Here is a 22,686-nt window from a genome sequence, read left to right as displayed (position 1 = left end):
TCACACTGGAGGGTTTATGGTCTCATTGTTCGTTTGACCAAGTGCAACAATGAAGCGCGTATCGTCTAATTTAACGTTCACTGTTGGGTTGATGGTTGGATTCCTGGCCCTTCATTACCTGTTGCAGTCCAGTTATTTGATAGACAGGGATGTGAACCTGATGGGAAACTTCGGGCATGTTTTCAAACATGTGTCCCACCACACACATAAAGGTAGGCACTGTTTATTGTAACTTTTGGATGCCTGAGGCCAATTGGATCTCCTCATTAGATTATCACGAGATTTACACTCAGGTTACAATTTATCAGCATACATGCATCAATCAGTGGAAATGCACATAACACCAATTAGGGTGTTCATCTCTTTTTCGTTTGTCTGGTGGGCAACATAGATAGAAAGTATTTTATTCTTGTTAACATTTATGGATATAATTATTTTTGGAAACTGGACAGTAAATTCAGTGTAGTTACATCTAAATTCCCCTAAGCAAATTTGATTGTTGGTGGTGACATATTGTCATGAATGAGTTTTATGATAGATGGCCACCTGGCCAAACAATACAAACTCTTCTCTGAACAAATATGACCGAATAGATATATGAAGGGTTGAACACCTTATTGAAAGGGCCTATACCCTAACAAAGATGACTCTAGACCAGGGGTTCCCAAACTGGGGTATGCGTACCCCTAGGGCTACACAAGAGCACATTGCAGGGGGTACTTAGAAAAGATTTTAAAAAATAATTGGGAATTGTTCCTAAGTTCTTTTTTAGGCTATTTTTTTTAACAAATTCACCAAAAACTAACAGTACTATTGCTCAATAAAATACAATATTTTCTTGTAATTTATTGAAACAGGATTATTTTATGCTGTAGAGGCCTTTTTATCACACTTCTGACAATAGGAGACAATAATTAGCTACATTTTACAAAGGAGATTGACTTACTATTGATGTAATCACATAACCAATGTTCAAGACACATTTCGGGGTTTAGGAGGGCCCACTGCTAACATGAAATTATGGAGAGGGTACTTGTGACATGTAGAGGGGGTATACGTACACATGACTTGACAAAAATGCAAAGGATAAACACAGGACAAAAAAGTTTGGGAACCTACTGCTCTCGACAGTCAAGGCTATACTACTGAGTGGTCTCACGCCTTTGATAGATGCCATTTCAGTTACAATTTAACACTCCTTTTACTGGATTTAATTAAAAAAAAGAAAGTCATATTGAAAAATTAACTCTGAAACGTACAAGTGTGAAACTGCAATTGAGCAGTCTAATAGATGATTACTTTCACAAGGCACAGAGGGAAAACATGTATGGTAAAAATGGGGAACTTTTCAAATACGAACTAGGTACAGTAAATATGTGAAAAATCAGGGATTTAGCAAAAATCAGACCAAGTTCTGAGAGAACAGCATTAACCACTGTTTTGCCTGACACTTATTCTAATGATACACTAAAATTAGCAGAACTGCAGAAGGAACGTCATAATATATATAAACAAAAGGCAGAGACCACCTATAGATCTATGCAAAAAAAAAAAAAATGTTTCTCTTTTGTTTAGAAAGGTCGAGGGCCAAATTTAATTCAATGCATAAACTTAATGTTCAAGGAACTGATACAAATAACTTGAAGAAAATATCCATATAATTTTTTATTTATTTATTTATTTTTTTAAACTTTTCTTCCCTCTACAAAACAAAGTTTAATCCTTCAGTCATGCAAAAAAAAAACCTCATTTGCGATTCCAGCATCACCCAGCAGGCGGTGCTAGACGCCTTAAAACTACTGAAAAATAATTGCACACATTAATTGAATGTCTAAACCTAAAAAAAAAAAACGCTTTTAAAAGGCCCACAACGTTAGTCAATAATGACTATAACATGCTAAACACTGTAAAGGTGTCCTGGATTCAATTATTGATGAAAACCAATCCTTAGTCATTGATCACATTGATTTTTTTTTTTTTTTTTTAATCTCATTGATTATTCTTATTTGATTAAAGATGACAGCTTTATTTTGTTTCTGGACTTTTACAACGGCCAAACTCCCTTTATCTTTTAGAAAGTGTCTGTACAGTTGCCGTACGGACAACCCCTGGTCATATTGGTACGGTTACCGAAGTACAAGTACGTAGCATCTTAGGGTTAGGTAAGGTTTAGTCACGCGACCTAAACTGGCCAATGACTGACCTATCGCGTGATGTAAACTGGCCAAATAGGGGCGCTGTGTACGAATAGAATGGCGGTATATTGATACAGGAACCGTATGGATAGCTAACACTGCCTATCTTTTATTGCCTCAAACAATGCAGATTTGGAGACTACTTTTGTACCAATGGTAGCATGTGCACCGCAAGCAACCTCAGATTGTTTACATCATTCGCACAGAGAACAAAGTATTTCAAGTTGAAGTTTGGTTGTCACCTCTTTGTGTGAGGAACCTTTCCCACGGTGCCCAGACAGCCTCACATATGTCCCTCTTCAGCGTTACACTGTAGGTCATTTGTTCCATATGCTGTATATTTTTAACAATTTCTATCCACTGATTGAAGGTGGGCCTTTTTGCTGTCAGCCATAAAAATCTGCGGAAGGTATCTATCACAGCTTTATATCTTAAAGATGCTTTACAGATTAAACTAGCTATTGAAAAGATTTAAAAAGTTTCTAAAGCATCTGGTTTGTGTTCAAATGTAAATTAATGTGAAGGATTTGCTTTAAAAAAACCAATAATACTTCTATTGATATTTGCATTTGAAGTAAAATTAGTAACTTGGGTGTCACCATATCCTAGGATCAGCAAGAGAACTGCTCCTCAAACTTCAAGCCAAGAATTAAAAAAGATGAAAATATATTTAACCAATGGCTACTAAAGGAACTGTCATTGAAGGCTGTGTATACTTTTGATAAAAGAGGAAAGACTCTGTAGGCCACGGGTGGGGAACTCTAGTCCTTAAGGGCCTGGCTCCTGTGACTGTTAGATGTGTCCCAGCTTCAACATCTGAATCAAATGAATGGCTTGTTATTATGCTTCTGTAGAGCTTGATGACAACACATTGGTTTCAACCAGGTGTGTTGGAACAGGGAGACATTTAAAAGTCTCAGGCCCGCGGACACCAGGTACACCTGGACCATGTGAGGGGTCTTCAGGAGCTCTAGTTACCAATTAACTCCATCTAAAATCTGATTAACTTTCCAGGATTCAAACTCACAAAGACAAATACATATGACACACAGTTTATACTTAGTAGTGTTAAATACTGCTGTACGTCATATAGTTTTAGTCTTAAGTTAACCATCTCTGAATGTTCATTTGCACTGAAACATTGTAACAAATGTTTTAGCCCTCAGATTTGCTGTATGGTGGTATGTTCTATATAGTATGATATATATATATATATGTATATACTGTATATATGATATATATTTTTTAAAAATGGAAGGTGGATTATTCTAAAATATTGACATTTTAAAATGTTTCTTGTTATGCAATTGGTTAAAAGCTGTTTAGTAGCTTGTAGAAAATAGGAAGATAATAATTTTCAACGAAATGTATAATGAAAATGATGCAATTGCATAAATTAGGAGAAAAAAAGTGTTGCATCTTATAACAAACATTTCTTACCTTTTTAAATTACTACTAGCCTTCCTTATTATGTTACCCTCTAATTACAGTGAAACCGTGAACATTTAGTATTTAAGAAGTGCTTCTGTAACTGGTAGCCCTTCGGACTGTACAGTAAGTAGCTCACAGCTTCATAAATGTTGGTGACCCCCGAACTAGGGTTCCCCACCCTGCTCATCTATGTCGCCTCTAGTAGTAGATGGTAAAATGGCAAAGAAAATTGACCAAATGTCATTTTTTTTTTTAATGGAAAAACAAGATACATTACATTAGAAAATCAGTCGTTAACACATATAGAAATGGTGGCCTTCACTTTAGATTTTGTTTTTTTTTATTGAATAATGTAGCTAAGATTATTTGGTTAAAAAAGCTTTATTCCCAAATTTGTTTTTAACTTTACTTTATTTTTTGGTGTTCTACCCTTTTTATTAGCTTGTAATTACCAGATCAACAAATTACTCCTCAAACTGTCTGATTTCTATAAAAGGCATGGAAACTCATCTACGAGCACATTTTTTTTCTCCCCATAGGTATTATATTTGGATTAATAAGGATATAATGCACAATAAGAGCCGTAACACATAAAATATTGGATTGAATGGAAAATTCATTTGGCTGCACAATTGGTTCATTCTAATGGATGCATAATGTATTATGAACAATTTGTCTAAAAATTTCCCGTTACGTTAAATGAATTTTTTCAGATTATAAGAGTTATTCCGATAGTTGTTGTGAGTTTATGTAAAGAGCTCTCCTTTCAGAAGTGCGCTGATGTTAATCCCTGAAAATCTCACTGTGGTAAGATATGTTTTGGTCTTACAAAACTAATAACTGTCGTTCGCTAAATTATGACAGCTTTCTCTAAATTACGACACCTTTTGGGCTATGTTGAAATTTTTTGGGTTAGTTGGCAGGATCCAATGGTAGGTAGGATTCGGGGTTAGGGTAACGAACGACACTTAATGACAGCCTTCATGACACCTTATTCATGTTAATGACCAGAGGTGAAAGTACTCGCGTTACTGTTATTGAGTTGTTTTTATGGCTACTTGTACTTTTGAGTATATTTCTAAATCAATAATTTTACTTGTACTTAAGTAGGTTTTAAAAGAAGTTAAGTATTTTTTTATATTTCTAAACCCAATTGTTACTGAGTAAATTACTATTTCTTTGTTTCAAAATGATCAATGGACATTGTGAGACTACAAAAAATGAATTGATTAGACAACAATCAAATGCATCATATCATAGCTGGAGGAAACCCACACAGCACGAGGAGAACATGCAAACTCCACACAGAAAGGACCCAAGTGTCTTCCCCAGGGCTTGAACCCACGACCTTCTTGCTGTGAGGCGGACGTGCTAACCACAAAGTGTTAGCATTTATTGTTATATATTTAGGTTTGTTAATATTGTCTGAAAGAGGGTTCTTGGTGCTATCTTACAAATGTATGTGTTTTATTAGGAGGGTTTGTCCTTTGTCACATTTGGAGGGTTTAATTAAATGTTGCTTTTGGCTTTATCCTGCATGGGGCCTAAAGCAGTATTACTATAAGATACTAATCTAGTGCCTCTGACTTTCCATTTAAAAATGTCACCATTTCTGTTTCATGGTTTATCAAATTCCATGTTATTTCCTTATCGTCTTTCCCTAATTTGAAGACTGACAAACTAAATATTGTATATTATTTTTTTGTTTTCTAGATATGCAGGACGAAACAGTCCGATCAAATCTCACAAAACTTCACAGTGTGAGCATTTGGTAGAGATTTATAATTATTGTTGAACAAATAGTGCAATTGTGTGATATTCTCCTAATATCAGGCTATATTCTGTCATAGCTTTCTCTGTGCGTTTACTGGAAAAAGGTCCAATCTGAGCCTTGCCATTCCACCTTAAATCTATAATTAACCTGTAATTATCGCATTGCATACTGAAAAAATCATCCCATTATTCTTTGGAGCATTTAAACTTGTGACTAATGATGACCATTTTCCAGTGTTAATTAGTTCAAGTTTCTGTCTTTTGAAGAAAGCTGTGAATGTGCACTTCTCCTAACCAGTGATAGGCCAGCGTGGTCATAGAGGGCTTTGGTAAACCAGGCATCATCCTGTTAACCTGGTTATTTTCAGCGAACTTTGATTAAATTATACCCCCTGGACTCATTGTTAACAAATTGAATAGTCATTTTTCCCCCTTACCACCTGTGCTGCTAAAGCTGTGATTGCCTGGTTAAAAAACAAATGTCTGATTTTGCCTGAATCATTTATATCCATAATACTTTAGTAATCTTTGTATTTTTTTTCTCCTATACATTTAGTGCAAGAAGTTCAAAGAACAGGTAGTCAACACCATGATGGAAACTCCTCCACGTTTTACAGTAGGTCAAATATTTTTATTGTATAAATACATAGCTGTTGGTGATAAATATTTTTACTGTGATTAGGTTTTATTTTTCTAAGCTATTTATTCCATTAATGTTGCATTTCTTAATAAAAGATCTTGCCAAAGAATGTGTTGCAGGATGTTTCAGTATAATATTATAATTCATGGTAGCAAGCTTACAGATTCCTCAATGTCACCATGTCTTTTTGAAACTTCACTGATTTGTGCTTAAAACTTTACCAGTTTCTTTTTTCTTTTTTTAACAATCACCAGTGTTGGGTAAGTTACAACTTTATTTTAGATATCCGAATTTCATTTTACAACTAGTCAGAATTGAACTATAGATGTAAAAAATGTTTTCCACTAGTTAAAATAACATATCCAATTAAAGCTGCAGTGTGTTTTTATTTTTTATTTTTTATTTTTTTTCTCCATTATCAACTTTCAACATATTGTAATCCAAAGTGTTCCAAGTGGACAGTGAATCTCATCTCCTTCTCCTGGCCCTGGAAATTAAGTTTAGAAATGCAGGAGCGTGACGCTCCTAGAATCTGCATATCAGCCAATCAGAGATTTTTCTACAACCACGTGTACTCCATGAGCTGTTTTGGGCATTTCTATTGGCTGCTCGACTGAAATCAGGCGCATTCAGCTATCATTGGACATTCCAACAGAAGTCCCCCTAACAGCGTAAAACACAACAGTTACACGGCAAATCAAGTGGAAAAAGGCAGACTGAGGTAGAGAAGCAACAGAATGACGTCACAAAAAGCTTTAGCTTTGCGTCCTCGAGGACCTCCGTGACTGTGGAGGTTCATGGGGATGTATTTACTAAATGTTAAAATGGCTTGCTGGCAAGCCGTTTTAACATTTAATCGGATATGCCCCACATATCCAGAATGCAATTGTTAATATCTGTAAAGGGTAAATACATTTTCTCTAGTTACAATAGTTTTTTAACATGTGGAAATTGAATTGTAGATATCTATTAATAATTGTTCTTAGATGTGAAAAAGGTATTACTGATATCTGTAAATAAATTTTAACTCGTCAATGTAATTGCTACAGGTGAAAATGTATTTGTAACGTGAAAATTTTTTCCAGATAGCTAAAATGAACTTTTTGACATGTCAAAATGTATTTTTGACTAGTAAAAACTAAAATTGCAACTAGTAAGCCTTGCTTATTAAAGTCTGCTTATCAATTATAACGTGAGCATAGGCTACGATCAGATCTCATGTCAGGTCTGAGCTCGTGTACGCGAAACGGAATGTGTGTATTTTTAGTTCAGCACAGAAAATATAAAATAAAATATTAAACAAGCCTCAGCTGTCATTGAAGCATAAGCAGACATATTCAGAACAGATCAAAATGGATTATTAAAACAAATTAAACAAAATAAAATGAATTTGAAAAAGCCCACTAACTGACTTCCAGGACTCTCTTGAAAAAGAGATTATTAATCTCAATGAGACTTTCTTGGTTAAATAAAGGTGAAAAAACTAGTACCACTTTTTTTGGTTTTCCTTTCACGGAATACTTTAAACTGCTGCTGTCCGAGCAGGTGAGCATGGGTTCACCCAGTGTGCACACATGCACACGGGACGCGCTGCTATGCTCTGTCTTGGAGAATGAGGTGCTGTATGGAGGAAATGGGACACAATTCATGTTTTTAAATGTAAACACTTTCTTAAACTTTTACAGGCTGGAGGCATAATAAACACAGAAAAGGGACAACATCTAGTCATTTTTAAGGTTTTTTTTTTTTTTTTTTTTTTTAAAGCGTTGCGATTGTTAAATTCCTATAATGGGATTTATTGCCTAAAGTGTGCGGACTGAGGCTGATATAAACGTCATATCCATGCGTCTCTCCAGGATCTCTGCTGAAGTTGCTCGCAGCGCACACAGGGGGGCAGACGTCACCTTTGGTAACTGATCCTCTTCCACAGAACGTTTAAATGTGCTTCTTTATTTCCAGTTTCCAGTTTTCACTCTTCAATCTTTGTTTTTCTCCACCTAAAATGGGAGAATGCCAATTTTCATCTTGGAAAAGATTATTTTCTTTTTTGACCTCAGTGGGCGGGGCTTCTAAAACAGGAAGGCGTAAAATGTTAATGACGATCAAATTTAGCCACCGCATCAACACCCAATCTGGTACAACCAAATTTGCACCCGTTTTCACGCAAGGTTAATAAATGATGGGCTCTGTCTCCAACTTTTGCAGCCAAATTGTTTTTCGACAAACATTTGTTACACATTTGTTACTCTTCATTGGGAATGTCATTTTTTACATCATATCGTGAGTGTTTCGTATCACGAGCATTATATTGTATTTCATAGCTTATCGTGAGTTGACAATTTTGTTGCACCCCTACTTAATGCTCAAACTTCATATAAATATAAGATCGTTCATTATTTTTATTTTTCAAGAGATCAACCCCACTAAAAGGATGCATTTTGATGAAGTCAAACAAATTTGACTATCATTGTATTGTTGAAACGTATGAAATTGATTATTATTCAAGCATAATCAAAAGCTTTTAAAACTAAATGAAAAATTCATCAGAATGTTTATTGTAAACTATAATCAAACTTGTACCATTTCAGTGCGATAACAATATTATGAAGAGGAAGCCAGAACACACACAACTGAGCACGTAGCAGAAGTAAAGATGGCACAGGCTACCCAGGGTGGAAGGTTGCCTTCAGAATAACAGGCCAGAAGCAGCAGCAGGCATGACAAACATAAATGCAAGAGTATCTTCTGCAGGATAAAATATAATAAAAGTACAATTATATAACGACATTAAAGAAGAAATGTTGCATTCATGAATTTGTACTTCCCACTCCAGAGGAGTCGGTGCCTAACCAGTCATGCACCTCACTGGCCTCTTCTTGCCATCAGGGGGTTTGAAGCAGGTTAACTTCTAAAACATGGAGGACCGCAGCCCTCTACGAATGGGTTTGACCAACCCTGATCCAACCTATTATTATTATTATTATTATTATTATACCATTCATTTTCAAAATTGTTGCAAACAATTTTGTCAATGATTACCATACAAAATGAATAAAACAGTGACAGTTTATTATTTCTTATGAACTTTTTTTTAAACTTGAGTTAGACATTTGTTGTCAGAATATGAATATAACAGCAAACTCATCTAATGTTCCTAGAAGTGTTTCCAATAAATGTACTTAAAATGTCCTCTTTTTCCCTTTTCTCTCTTCTCTGAGGTCAGAAAAACATCTCTTGGGATAATTCCACAAATACAGTGCGGATCTTATGCTGGATCCTAACAGGACCTAAGAATATGAAATCCAAGACCAAACACATCAAACAAACATGGGCTTTACACTGTGACAAAATCCTGTACATGAGTTCACAGAAGACAGACTTCCCGACTGTTGGACTGAATGTGAGCGAAGGGAGGCAAAACCTCTACTGGAAGACCATTCGTGCTTTCCAATACATCCATCAGCACCACTTTGATGAAGCAGACTGGTATCTGAAAGCAGACGATGACACATTTGTGGTCGTAGAGAATCTTCGCTACACCTTGTCCCACTTTGATACAGAAAAGCCGTTGTACCTGGGCAGAAGGTTCAAGCCATTTGTCAAACAGGGTTACATGAGTGGAGGAGCTGGCTACGTGCTCAGCAGAGAAGCGCTGAGAAGGTTTGTGCGAGGGTTTAGCACTGGGCAATGCAGCCACACGTCCTCCATTGAAGACATGGCTCTGGGAAAGTGTATGGAAAAAATGAAAGTTAAAGCAGCAGACACAAGAGACGTGAAGGGGAGACAAACATTTAACGCGTTTCCTCCAGATCTTTACCTGGTCAAACAGCTGCAAAAATCCCGACCTTCGTTTTTGTCCTATGACTACTACAGCACTATTAAGGTAAGCCCCAAGAAAGCAGGACTGGCCTTCTGCCAGAGAAAGGTAAAATTAATTAACTCCAAACTTGTAACGGTTTGGATTTATATAGTGCTTTTTTAGGTGAGACTCAAAGCACATTACAGAAATCTTTATTCACACTAGTAGTATCATTGTTGGTAATTTTCTATTTATCTACATAACTCAAGTCTACAAGAGACTGTCTAAAATCATTTAAAAATTCTAAAATAATAGTGTATTATTGTGAAATGTGCATATAAGTTCCCACAATAGGGACATTTTTAAAGTATTTGGCAGCCATCTATTGTGTAACTTGTCAAAGTTTGTAATTTTTGGCATTGACAGAGATATTTTCTGTAGGTTTTCACCAGGTTTGCACACATTGTAGCTGGTAGTTTAACCCATTCTACCATGCCAATCTTCTTCATTGTTTATTGAAATAAGATCCCCAAGAGTCTTGTTAGGGTCACAACAAAAATCCCAAGAAATTTGAAAAAATGTCCTTCATAAAATAAAAAATAAGTGAAATATTTCGCCTATTAAACGACAACTAAAACAGAAGCAATTCCAACAAAACAACACATGGCAAACCACAGAACTGCTAACTTAAATGATGTGCTAGAACACCTTAAACATGCTGAGAAATGGTTTAAAGACAAAGAGAGGAAAAATAAGAAGACTAATTCCATCTTCTATAGGAGTAACCTCAGAGGAAATGAGACTCAAAACAAATTCAGGTCACGAGATAACGATGTGTGCTACGTTTGTGGAAAAACTGGTCAATGGGCAAGAACGTGTAAACAGCGAAAGGGAGTGAAGGATGTGAGACAGAGACATCCTGCTCAGCAATGACTAGATAGAGACACAATGAGTGTACATGGTGGTCTGGGTAAAGGTGAGAATTTAACAGTAAATGACACATCCAATCTTAATAAAAATGTTATTGACCCAACAGTCCAATCATCGTTTACACCTGTTACAATGCAGGATGGACAGGAAATTCTCTGTTATAAAGCAGCAGAGCTTTTAACATTGAATGTCAACCCACCCACAATTCTTTTGACTGTTGATGGTATAACTGTTCCATTTTTGATTGACACAGGAGCATGCAGATCTGTAATACGAGTTGATGCCTTAACAACAGTTAAGCTGTCTGGAAAACATGTGGTCTGCAGAACAGCCAGCAGTGAGTTGTACAAAGAACCTGAGTCACAGGACCTAGAAGTCGTAGACACTGATACACATAGAAATGTGTATTGTAGGTTTGTCGTTTCCTCTAAATGTCCATGTAACTTGCTTGGACGAGATTTGATGACTAAATTACATCTTGCTCTGGTACCAGACAAACATGCTATCAGTGTTCGACGTCTAGCAGACACTTTTGTTAATCGATATGAATGTGAACCTAATTACTGGTATTCTTTGGATCTGACTGATTTGCCACTTCCTAGTTTTAACAACTTGCCTGTTTCAAAAACACAAAATAGAGTTTTGCCCTCATCTATTTTCATGCAAGCTGAAGACTTACATTGTACCATGTATTTCAGATCCACATGTGGCCCTGATGCAGAGTATGAAGCCAAGCTGAGACAACTTGGGGATGTCAAACTCTTTTTGAATGACATTTATTGGACACATGTAGGAAACTGTGCAGTATCAGTTTCTCTCCCCTCTGCAGCTGAAGGTTTATTTTCAGTGCCTCACTCTGTTCCCCATGTCTCTCTCTCAAAACAGCATGGTCAACACGTGCTGACGTGGTGACGTATCGTGGTGACGTATCGATCATTTCCTGTTTACGCTCTACCGCTGCTTGCAGCGCTCTACTACTGTGTTCTGCTAACTCTAATCAAACTTGTTGTCATTGATATTTTAGCCTTGAAAACACTTGTTTTAATTTTTACCGTACAGTTAAACGTACGAAGGTTAAGTAAAAAGCAATCTCGCCTCTTATAGGCAGTACAATCTCCTTTAAACTTCCTTTTGTCCTTAGCTTAGCTTAGCTTAAATTTAGCACCTATGGCTTCTCTCTCCTCCCCTCCGCTCTCCTGCCTGGTGTGTCAGATGTTTAGTTACTCCTCGTCCTCCTTTAGGGACAATGGTAGTTGCATAAAGTGTAGCGTACTGTTAGATATGGAGGCGAGGATCAACAATCTGGAGAAGCGGTTCCGCACCCCTGATACCAAAACCGAAGCTAGCAAGCAGGACCTAGCCGGTGCGGACCGTGCTAGCTCTAGCTTAGCCTCCCCCCCGGCCAGCAATGAGTGGGTTACTGTCCGTGGTAAGCATAGTCGAAGGTCAAAAAGCCGCTCGGGACACCACCATGTTCACGTCTCAAACAGGTTCTCCCCCCTCTGTGAGGACAACACACTCACCGGGGAACAAACTCTGATAATTGGCGACTCCATAGTGAGAAACGTGAAGCTAGCGAAGTCAGCGGGCATTGTGAGGTGCATCCCAGGGGCCAGAGCGGGCGACATAGAATCAAATCTAAAGTTGCTGGCAAAGAGTAATCGTAAGTTTGATAGGATAGTCCTCCATGTCGGCACTAATGACTCCCGACGTCGCCAGTCGGAAGCAACCAAAGTGAACATTGAATCAGTTTGTGCTTATGCTAAAACAATGTCGGACTCCGTAATTTTCTCTGGTCCCTTACCAAATCTGACCAGTGATGACATGTATAGCCGCGTGTCATCATTTAACCGCTGGCTATCGAGGTGGTGTCCAGAAAACGAGGTGGGCTTCATTGATAATTGGAGATCCTTCTGGGGAAAACCGAACCTGATAGGAAGAGATGGAATCCATCCTACTTTGGAGGGAGCATCTCTACTATCAGAAAACATGGCACATTTATGACATCTCATGAATGAGACCATGTTACAGAGGGGGAGTCCTCCACGCCCCTCTGCGCTTGCCTTAGGACAGTTTCCCTCCCATTGCTATCAGGATAGCTGTGTTCATCGCCATGACAACTGTTGTGATGGTGATGAATATTATTTTATAGAGACGGTGTCAGTCCCCCGACCCATATTTCACAATGATTTTAACATAAAATCAAATAAAAGAGCTATCAATTATAAAAATCTGAAAAAAATTAAAATCTCAAATCTAGAAACACCAAAACATAAAACCATTAGATGTGCTCTATTAAATATTAGATCACTGAGATCCAAATCTCTACTAGTAAATGACCTTATCTCAGAAAATAACTTTGATTTATTCTGTTTAACTGAAACATGGCTGTATCAAGATGAATATGTTAGTTTAAATGAAGCCACTCCTCCCAGTCATTTAAATACTCATATGCCACGAGACATAGGCCGTGGAGGTGGTGTAGCAGCTATTTATCATTCCTCTCTCCTAATCTATCCTAAACCAAAGGCCAATTACACTTCCTTTGAAAGCCTGGTTCTAAATTTATCTCATATCGAATCAAAAACCTGCCAGCCAGTCTTATTTGCGATAATTTACCGTCCTCCAGGCCCTTATTCTGAATTTCTATCAGAATTCTCTGAGTTTATATCAAACTTAGTCCTCAGTTCTGATAAAATACTGATAGTAGGAGATTTTAATATCCATGTGGACAAAGATAGTGATAGCCTGAGCTCAGCCTTTATGTCCCTAATAGACTCAGTTGGCTTTTCTCAAACTATTAATGAAGCTACTCATCGTTTAAATCATACTCTTGATCTTGTTCTAACATATGGCCTTGATATTAATGAACTAAAAGTCTACCCTGAAAATCCTCTGCTATCAGATCACTTTTTAATATCTTTTAACATTATCCTAGAGGATCTCGCACTGTGCAATAAAATAGTTACAAGTAGAAATCTATCCAACAGTGCTGTGGCTAAATTTAAAGAGGCCATTCCTGCTGCCTTAAACTCAGTGCACCATCCAATAAATAACTATGATATTAATTATAACCCCTCTCAACTGGATCTGCTTGTCGATAGCTCTGCTAGTCTACTAAAATCCACCTTGGACTCAATAGCCCCATTGAGGGAAAAAACTATTAAACGTCAGAGGAAAGCTCCGTGGTTTAGCTCTGAAACTCACACACTCAAACAAACAACCCGTAAATTAGAGAGAATGTGGCGCTCCAATAAAACAGAGGAGTCACGAATACTTTGGCAAGAAAGCCATAGTAAATACATGACAGCCTTACGACATAGTCGATCTACATACTACTCCTCACTAATTGAAGAAAATAAAAATAATCCGAGGTACCTTTTCAGCACTGTAGCCAGGCTAACACAAAGTCAGAGCTCTATTGAGCCCATGATTCCTCTAGCCCTCAGCTGTGAGGACTTTATGACATTTTTTAACGATAAAATTCACAAGATTAGAGATAAAATTAGCCACTCCCTGCCTTCACCTAGGCCTGCTGTATCATTAAATGTAAATAGGCCTAACCTAAACTGTTTCACACATATAGGACTTCAGGAACTTAACTCTATTATTTCATCCTCCAAACCATCGACCTGCCTTTCAGATCCGATCCCAACTAAGCTGTTTAAAGAAGTTATTCCCCTAGTCTGCCCATCTTTGTTGGAGACAATAAATATATCCCTATCAATAGGCTACGTGCCACAGTCCTTTAAAGTAGCTGTAATCAAACCCCTTCTCAAAAAACCTACTCTTGATTCCAGCACTTTAGCAAACTACAGGCCTATATCTAATCTTCCTTTTATTTCAAAGATTCTTGAGAAAGTTGTGGCAGCTCAGCTCTGTGAATTTCTTCAAAACAACAGCCTGTTTGAGGACTTCCAGTCAGGCTTTAGAGCTCAACACAGCACAGAGACTGCTTTAGTTAAAGTAACTAATGATCTACTCTGGGCTTCAGATGAAGGACGACTGTCAGTGCTGGTTTTATTAGATCTTAGTGCAGCTTTTGACACTATAGATCACTATATTCTACTAGAGAGATTAGAGAAATTACTTGGAATCACAGGGACTGCCCTAAACTGGTTTAAGTCCTACCTATCTGATAGGTACCAGTTTGTACACGTGAATAATAAGTCTTCTGTGTACACTAAAGTAAGCTACGGGGTTCCTCAGGGCTCTGTGCTAGGTCCAATCCTCTTCTGTATCTATATGATGCCCCTTGGTAATGTTATGAGAAAATACTCTGTTAACTTCCACTGCTATGCTGATGATACCCAACTGTATGTATCAATGAAGCCAGGTGAGACAAATCAGCTATCTAAACTTGAGGCCTGTCTAAAGGACATTAGGGCCTGGATGGACCAAAATTTTCTTCTTCTCAACTCAGACAAGACTGAGGTCATTGTACTGGGCCCGCGACACCCTAGAGAAACCTATGCTAGCCTAACTGCCCTAGATGGCATTACTCTGGCACAAAGCACAACTGTTAGAAACCTTGGGGTTCTATTTGATCAGGACTTATCCTTCAACTCTCACATAAAACAAACTTCAAGAACTGCCTTCTTTCATCTCCGTAACATTGCTAAAATCAGATCTATCCTGTCTCAGGGCGACGCCGAAAAACTAGTCCATGCTTTTGTTACCTCTAGACTGGATTATTGTAATTCTCTTTTAGCAGGCTGCCCGAGCAAGTCGCTTAAGACACTTCAGCTGGTTCAAAATGCTGCAGCACGTGTACTGACTAAAACTAGGAGAAGAGATCACATTACTCCTGTATTAGCCTCTCTGCATTGGCTTCCCATAAAATATAGAATAGAATTCAAGATTCTTCTTCTCACTTATAAAGCCCTAAATGGACAGGCACCAGTCTATCTCAAGGAGCTTGTAGTGCCATACAATCCCCCCAGAACACTACTCTCTCAAAATGCTGGACTACTCGTTGTTCCATTCATCTCTAAAAGTAGTATAGGAGGAAGAGCTTTCAGTTATCAGGCCCCACTTCTCTGGAACCATCTACCAACCACGGTTCGGGGGGCAGACACCCTCTCTACCTTTAAGGTTAGGCTCAAAACATTCCTCTTTGATAAAGCTTTTAGTTAGGAACCAGCTCATAGCTCATAATTAAGATGCAATAGGCATAGACTGCCGGGGGGGGGGGGGGGGGGTCTGGCATGCTCGGTTGGAGAGAGGTTGGAGAGGGCGTTAAGAGAGAGGTCATTTAGGTTAGAGAGGGACCGGAGAGGGTCCCATTCCTCTTTCAAACACTCCCTCTATGTCTGCTTCTTCCCTTGTGTGTTTGCTCCTGTACTCCTTCTGGCTTTTGTCTTGCAGGTCCGTGGGATCCTTAGTGTGGAGCTACAGAGTCTCAGCGGCTCTGTCTCCACCCTTTCCTCTGCACACACCCAACACAGCATAACGTGGATGGCTGTTCATCATAGGAATGGGATCCACACAAGGTTCCTGCTGCTTAACAGAAGGTTTTCCTTGCCGCCATGATGAATTCATGTTGGGTGTGGGATACATATGTATGTGTATATACGTATATATGCATATGTGTGTATCCATAAAATGAAGAGTCCGTCCTTAAGACTGCTCTACTGTAAAGTGCCTTGAGATACCATTGGTTATGATTTGGCGCTATACAAATAAAGATTGATTGATTGATTGATTGATGGTGAATTTTGGGAAAATCTTGGAATTTGGATGAAAGACTGCACCAAGGCAAATGATTGGCGTCTTTTAGAACCTGACACGTGGTTCAGTGATTCTTGTGGCACGTACCGATCCAACTTGAATTGGGTGATGTATGCAAAGCCATCTACACACCTTTCCATTGATAAGAATACCAAAGGTCATTGACTATTGTATTCTTCAGTTGATAAGCTATCTGAATTGGCAACCGTCCCAGAATGTTTATGGTCGAAAGGCAAATCTGATGTTGGCCTTATTAAAGATGCTGCACCTGCTGAGGTCAGACCTAAGTCCACTTTCAGACCTTATCAGCGCCAATATCCTTTGAAGCCAGAGGCGGAGGAGGGTATCTCTTCCACCATTTTTGAACTTTTGAATGCAGGGGTAATAATTGAATGTCCTGACTCACCCTGCAACACACCTTTGTTTCCTGTCAGGAAAGCTCCACCATCAGTTGGATGGAGGCTAGTACAGGATTTAAAAGCAGTTAATGATGCTGTCATTCCATGTTCTCCCTTGGTACCAGACCCACATGTACTTCTTAATGATTTAAGACCAGATGCAAAGTACTTTACTGTTATTGACATTTCTAATGCGTTCTTCTCTGTTCCAGTGCACAAAAACAGCCAGTTTTGGTTTGCGTTTACCTATAGAGGGAAAAAGTACACTTACACTCGCGTACCGCAGGGGTTTTGTGAAAGCCCTACGATATTCTCTCAAGCAATGTCAGTTAACATTTCAAAGTTTATACCTCCAAATGGTAGTCAGATTCTACTTTATGTAGATGACATTCTTTTGACGCATCCATCTGAAAAAGCTTGTAAACATGACATGATTGCTTTATTAACTTTCCTTTGCGACCGAACTATGGGAGGAGAAAGTTAAATATCTGGGGCATATCATTTCATGTGAAGGAAGAATGATAGATGAAAACAGGAAAGCTGCTATTCTAAAAGCTCCCAAGCCTTTGAGTAAAAAAAAAATGATGTCTTTTCTTGGTATGGTTAACTACTGCAGATCATGGATATGCAATTATGCTGAGATTACTTCTCCACTGCATAATCTTTGTCATGACACACCTCTGGCTGATCTGACCTTTTAATGTGGACACCAGAGGCAGACCTGGCTTTTAATAAGATTAAAAAAGTAATGGTATCTGCTGGAGTTTTGGGGTTTCCAAACTACAAGAAACCTTTTACTCAAACTGTTGACTGCAGAGATGGTCACATGACATCTGTTTTGACTCAAACATTTGGTGACAAAGAGCGACCAATAGCTTACTACTCTACGAAACTTGATCATGTTGCGAGGTCTTTGCCAGTTTGTGTCCAAGCTGTGATTGAGGCCTCCATGGCTGTGCAATCTTCTGCTTCAGTTGTTTTGTTTCATGAGTTAACACTTAAAGTGCCACATGCAGTTAGTGTTATACTATTACAGAACAAGATTTCTTACCTTTCACCGGCTAGACATTTGTCATGTATGACTACTTTGCTAAGCCAACCTCAATTGACAATTGAAAGATGTACAACTTTAAATCCATCAACTTTAATACCAATTGAGACTGATGGCGTGTTTCATGATTGTTTGACAGAGATCTCTGAAAAGGTTTTACCTAGACAGGATCTCTCGGATGAGCCATTGATGACACCAGATATTACAATGTTTGTTGATGGTTCTTGCAGGAAGAATCCTGATGGGTCAAATGCTTCCGGCTATGCTGTGGTTTCACATGAGAAAACCTTGAAAAGTGGGGTTTTGCCTGCACATTTTTCTGCTCAGGCGGCTGAGTTGGTTGCTTTGACAGAAGCTTGTAAACTAGCCAAGGGAAAGACTGTAAACATCTACACTGACAGTCAATATGCTTTTTCCACTATTCATGTGTTTGCTCAGCAGTGGAAGAATAGAGGGCTGATTACTAGCTCTGGTAAACCCATTAATCATAAGGCTTTGATTTTGGAATTATTGGATGCGGTTCAGCTACCCAAGACAGCTTCTATTATCAAATGTGCTGCCCATACTCGTGTTAATGACCCCAATTCGCGTGGTAATGCTCTTGCGGATGCTGCTGCTAAGCTGGCATCTCAGGAAATGGTTTCTTCCCTTTTGAGTGATGAAGTCACAGACACTGATGCTAAAGTAAAATTTTTGGACAATGAGATTTTGAAGGACATGCAGCAATCATCTCCTGCACGGGAGGTTGCTTTTTGGGTTAAAAAAGATGCGTTTTTGAATTCAGTTGGGCTTTACCTATGACCTGCCCATAAATTGATCTTGCCTAAAAATTTGTTTAAATTTGCTGCTATTGTGAGCCATGGCGTGAGCCATGTCTCATGGGGTGGTATGATTAAGCTTATTGATAAGACTTTTACAACTTATGGTTTTCAGAATTACGCTAAAAATTTTTGTGCTAAATGTCTCATTTGTGCTAGGCACAATGTTCAGGGTTATTATAGGCCAAAACGTGGGAGGTTCCCCAAACCTAGTTACCCTTTTCAACACATTTGCATGGATTTTATTGAACTAAACAAGATTGAAGGAAAGAAATATTGTTTGGTAATCATTGATCAGTTTTCTAAATGGGTTGAGACTTTTCCTACTTCCTCTCCTGATGCTTTAACAGTTGCAAAAGCTCTAGTTAGAGACATTATTCCTAGATTTGGGATACCTGAGAAAATCTACAGTGATAATGGGACACATTTTGTAAATGAAATGATTAAGAAACTTGGAGAACATTTTAGGATAGACCTTAAACATCACTGTGCATATCATCCAAAATCAGCTGGTTTAGTGGAGCGCTGTAACCAGACACTTAAAAACAAGTTAAAAAAGGCAATGTTGGAAACCAAACGTAATTGGCTTTTTTGCTTACCTATTGTAACATTGAATATGAGAATTATTCCAACTGAGTGTGGTCTCTCTCCTTTTGAAGTTCTTTTTGGCAGGCCTTACAGACTCCCAGAACTAAGAACTGAAAACAGCTCCTCTGATAGCGAGGACACACTTGTTGATTACATGAAGCGTTTGCTTAAAATTTCATTTTCAAAATGATTTGTACCCCGCGAGGGGATACCTTGCATTTTCTAATAATAGTTCCAACATTTGATCTCTTCTCACCAAGCTACTTGCCTATTGTAGATTGGCGCATCCCAGTCTTGTGCAGGTGTAAAATGTTGTCCCTGATGCCTATAGACAGCTCTCTGGTCTTGACCATGGTGGACGTTGGAGTCTGACTGTTTGAAGGTGTGAACAGGTGTCTTATACAGATAACAAGTTCAAACGACTACCATTAATATAACAAGTGGAGGATAGAATAACTTTCTGTTTGAGCCAGAATTTGTGCTTGTTTGTAGATGCCAAATAGTTATTTCATGTAATAATTTACAAAGTCTTTAAAAGTCAACAATGTGATTTCCTAAATTTTTCCACATTTCTTCTCTCACATTTGAAGTGTACCTTGGATGAAAATTACAGACCTCATCCTTTTAAATGGGACAATTTGCACAATCGGTGGCTGCCAATACGTGCGTGTGTGTGTGTGACACAGGTCAACAACAGCTTAGAGGTTCATGTGTGATTGTATTCATTTATTAACCAGTCAAAGCGGATGGCTGCCACCTCTGAACCTGATTCCGCTGGAGATTTCTTCCTATACAAAAGAGTTTTTTTCTTCCCACTGTCGATAAATGCATGTTCATGTGGATCTTGTTGGATTCTTTCATTTTTAATATGGACTTTATATTTTGTTCAGCGCTTTGAGATGACTGTGTGTGTGTGTATTAGTGTCATGTTTTCACTGTATACCACTTCCTGTCTTTCTCTTAGGGTCCACAAAGCTGCTCCGATTTGGTTGTGAGTTTTCACTACATCAAACCTGTGGAGCTGTATTTCCTGCAGTATCTGACCTACCACCTGCGACCTTACGGTTACAAATACAGGTTTCATCCTGACCAGAAGACCAAAATCAATGAGCGCATAATTGTCACCTGAAGTAAAGTATATTTCTGGAAAGCAAACTTTAAATGCATAGTTAAAAAAATTCACCACAGATTTTTTATAACGTGTCGTGTATATTAAGAATGGCTTGTCAATTTTGATACTGCAAACAGGGCGGTCACTTGTCTTGTAATCAAGGATTGCAGCAAATAAAATTGGAACATACCTTTGTCTGTTTTGGTTAAAAGGGATCCTTCACTGTTTTTACAAATCTGGCCTAATTACTTTGAAATGCACTTAGAAGGAACTAGTGCAGTGCCCGTAGGAAGTATGTATTGCTATAGGTTATGTTTTAAGGCGGGACATCATCACTGTAGAGATATGGACTGATGACATCACTGTAGAGGTAAGACCAATGTTCTAATGTTCTAACTGATGACATAATCACTGTAGAGCAAGGACTGATGACATCACCGAGTAGGGAGCAGGGGCGTTCCTCGACCCCCTGTGGACCGTTGGCAAAAAGGACTATGGGGCCTCCTGGCACCAGAATGATGATGAATGAAGTCCAGGACAACAGATCAGTAAAGAAATACTTAATTAAATAATGAACATATAGAGTAAATAACATAACTGTGTAAACTAAATGCAAATTTTACACACAATAAATACAGTAAATGCCAGAAAAACAAACAACTTAAATGTGCAAAATTTTTAGTATAAAAATGCATCCAACTAAAAAAACAAAAAAACAAGGAATTGAAGTGGAAAGTAAGAGTACACTAACCATAAACATTGGATCTTCTAACCATTTTCTCATTGTCATTTTGTAATTTTCTTTGGTTTAATCTCCGAGGTGGGTTTTCTGAATTTTGGGGAAGTTCATGTCTGTTATTTGGAGCGTTTTTTTTTTTTTTTTCTCACAATTTGACATCAAGCATTGTCATCGATAGCTTTTAGCCACAGCGCAGGATCATTGGATATTATTTGATTTACTATTATTTGAGTACCTTCTGTTCTGGTGATGTGGTGTCATGGTGGTGGTGATGGAATGCTGTGCTGCGCTGCATGAAGGTGCCATCATGTCCTCCTCTTCTTCAAGATTCCCCTCATGATCTGAGGTTGATATTGCAAGAAAGAAAATAGTATAAGAAGCAAATGTTTAAGACAAATATTTGTGTTATATTAAATTAGATAGATCCCATGATATATTTTAAATGTTAACATGTATTTTAAAAAGTTAAACTAAAGTTCCTACTTTCATGTAGAGAGGTCTGCTGCTGCTGTTGGCCAAAAAAACTTCAACAAAAAGAAAAGAGCACAATGTATTTGGTTGGCTTACATAAAGTAAAGTAAAGAAATGTGCATACAACACAAACACAACATTTGCGATATGTATGGAATAATTAAATTGCAGTAACAACTTTAATGCTACATGTTAAATGTTATTTAATATAACATTTAGGCTATAGCAGAAAATGTATAGATATAATACTATGTTATCTTTAAATTTTAAATACAATATAGCCATAGTCTAGACTAAACTAACAGCAGGATTGATGCTAAAATTCTTTATTCTGGGAGAATCTATAATAGGCAGCAAATGACTAACTTATTGTGTGGCAATGAATGTACTGTATGTACACAGCCATTGGCAACAAGACTTACGACACACTGTGTAAGCAAAGCTGGACTACTTCTTAAAATAAAGCTGTTAAAGTTAGTGTAAAGTAAGAATAAATATGTGTTCTAAGTTTGTCCTACCACAGAAGTGTGTTGTTAACCACATTGTCAAATTTGAATGATTAATAAATAAATATATACACACTTTGTGAAGAAAACGGCATGACAAAGTGCCTGGAACTAACTTGGACAAACTTTTTTGTGTTATATAACACACATCTTACACATTCTCACTTACCACGATCACGTTTTTTCTTTTCATCCTCTTGTTTTTTTTTTTTTTCTTTTCGTGTGCCCTGTGGGATATGTCCGCTTCATTTTTTCGATGTGTTTGATAACATCAGCACATTAATGCAGGGACCGGTAGTAGTGGGGCCCCATTCGGGAGGTTCCCGAAGTATCACTGTAATGTGGGGTTTCAAGTTGTGTCGCTAATATCCCCCGTCTGTCGGGGCCCCAACTAGCAACTAGCCAGTGAATACTCGGAAAGGGCCCTGTGCAGGTGATTTTTGATGCGCCGTCATTGCAGCATCTCAAAGCATTTACATTATTTTGTCATTGAAATTGATTGTCAG

The 22,686-nt window shown here is 38.1% G+C and overlaps 1 protein-coding gene across 1 annotated transcript; it reads left to right on the top strand.

Annotated features, from left to right (window-relative positions):
* On the top strand, positions 1-21,106 carry c1galt1a (core 1 synthase, glycoprotein-N-acetylgalactosamine 3-beta-galactosyltransferase 1a). Its single transcript, XM_028461227.1, has 4 exons — positions 1-212; positions 5,956-6,015; positions 9,258-9,922; positions 20,318-21,106. Exons 1-4 carry the CDS (start codon positions 50-52, stop codon positions 20,480-20,482), a joined length of 1,053 nt encoding a protein of 350 aa, XP_028317028.1. The 5' UTR covers positions 1-49; the 3' UTR covers positions 20,483-21,106.
* The last annotated feature ends 1,580 nt before the right edge of the window (positions 21,107-22,686 follow it).

The sequence above is a fragment of the Gouania willdenowi genome, chromosome 11 (assembly GCF_900634775.1).
Source record: "Gouania willdenowi chromosome 11, fGouWil2.1, whole genome shotgun sequence".
Taxonomy (NCBI): Eukaryota; Metazoa; Chordata; class Actinopteri; order Blenniiformes; family Gobiesocidae; genus Gouania; species Gouania willdenowi.
This window is presented reverse-complemented; position numbering and strand designations above follow the sequence as displayed.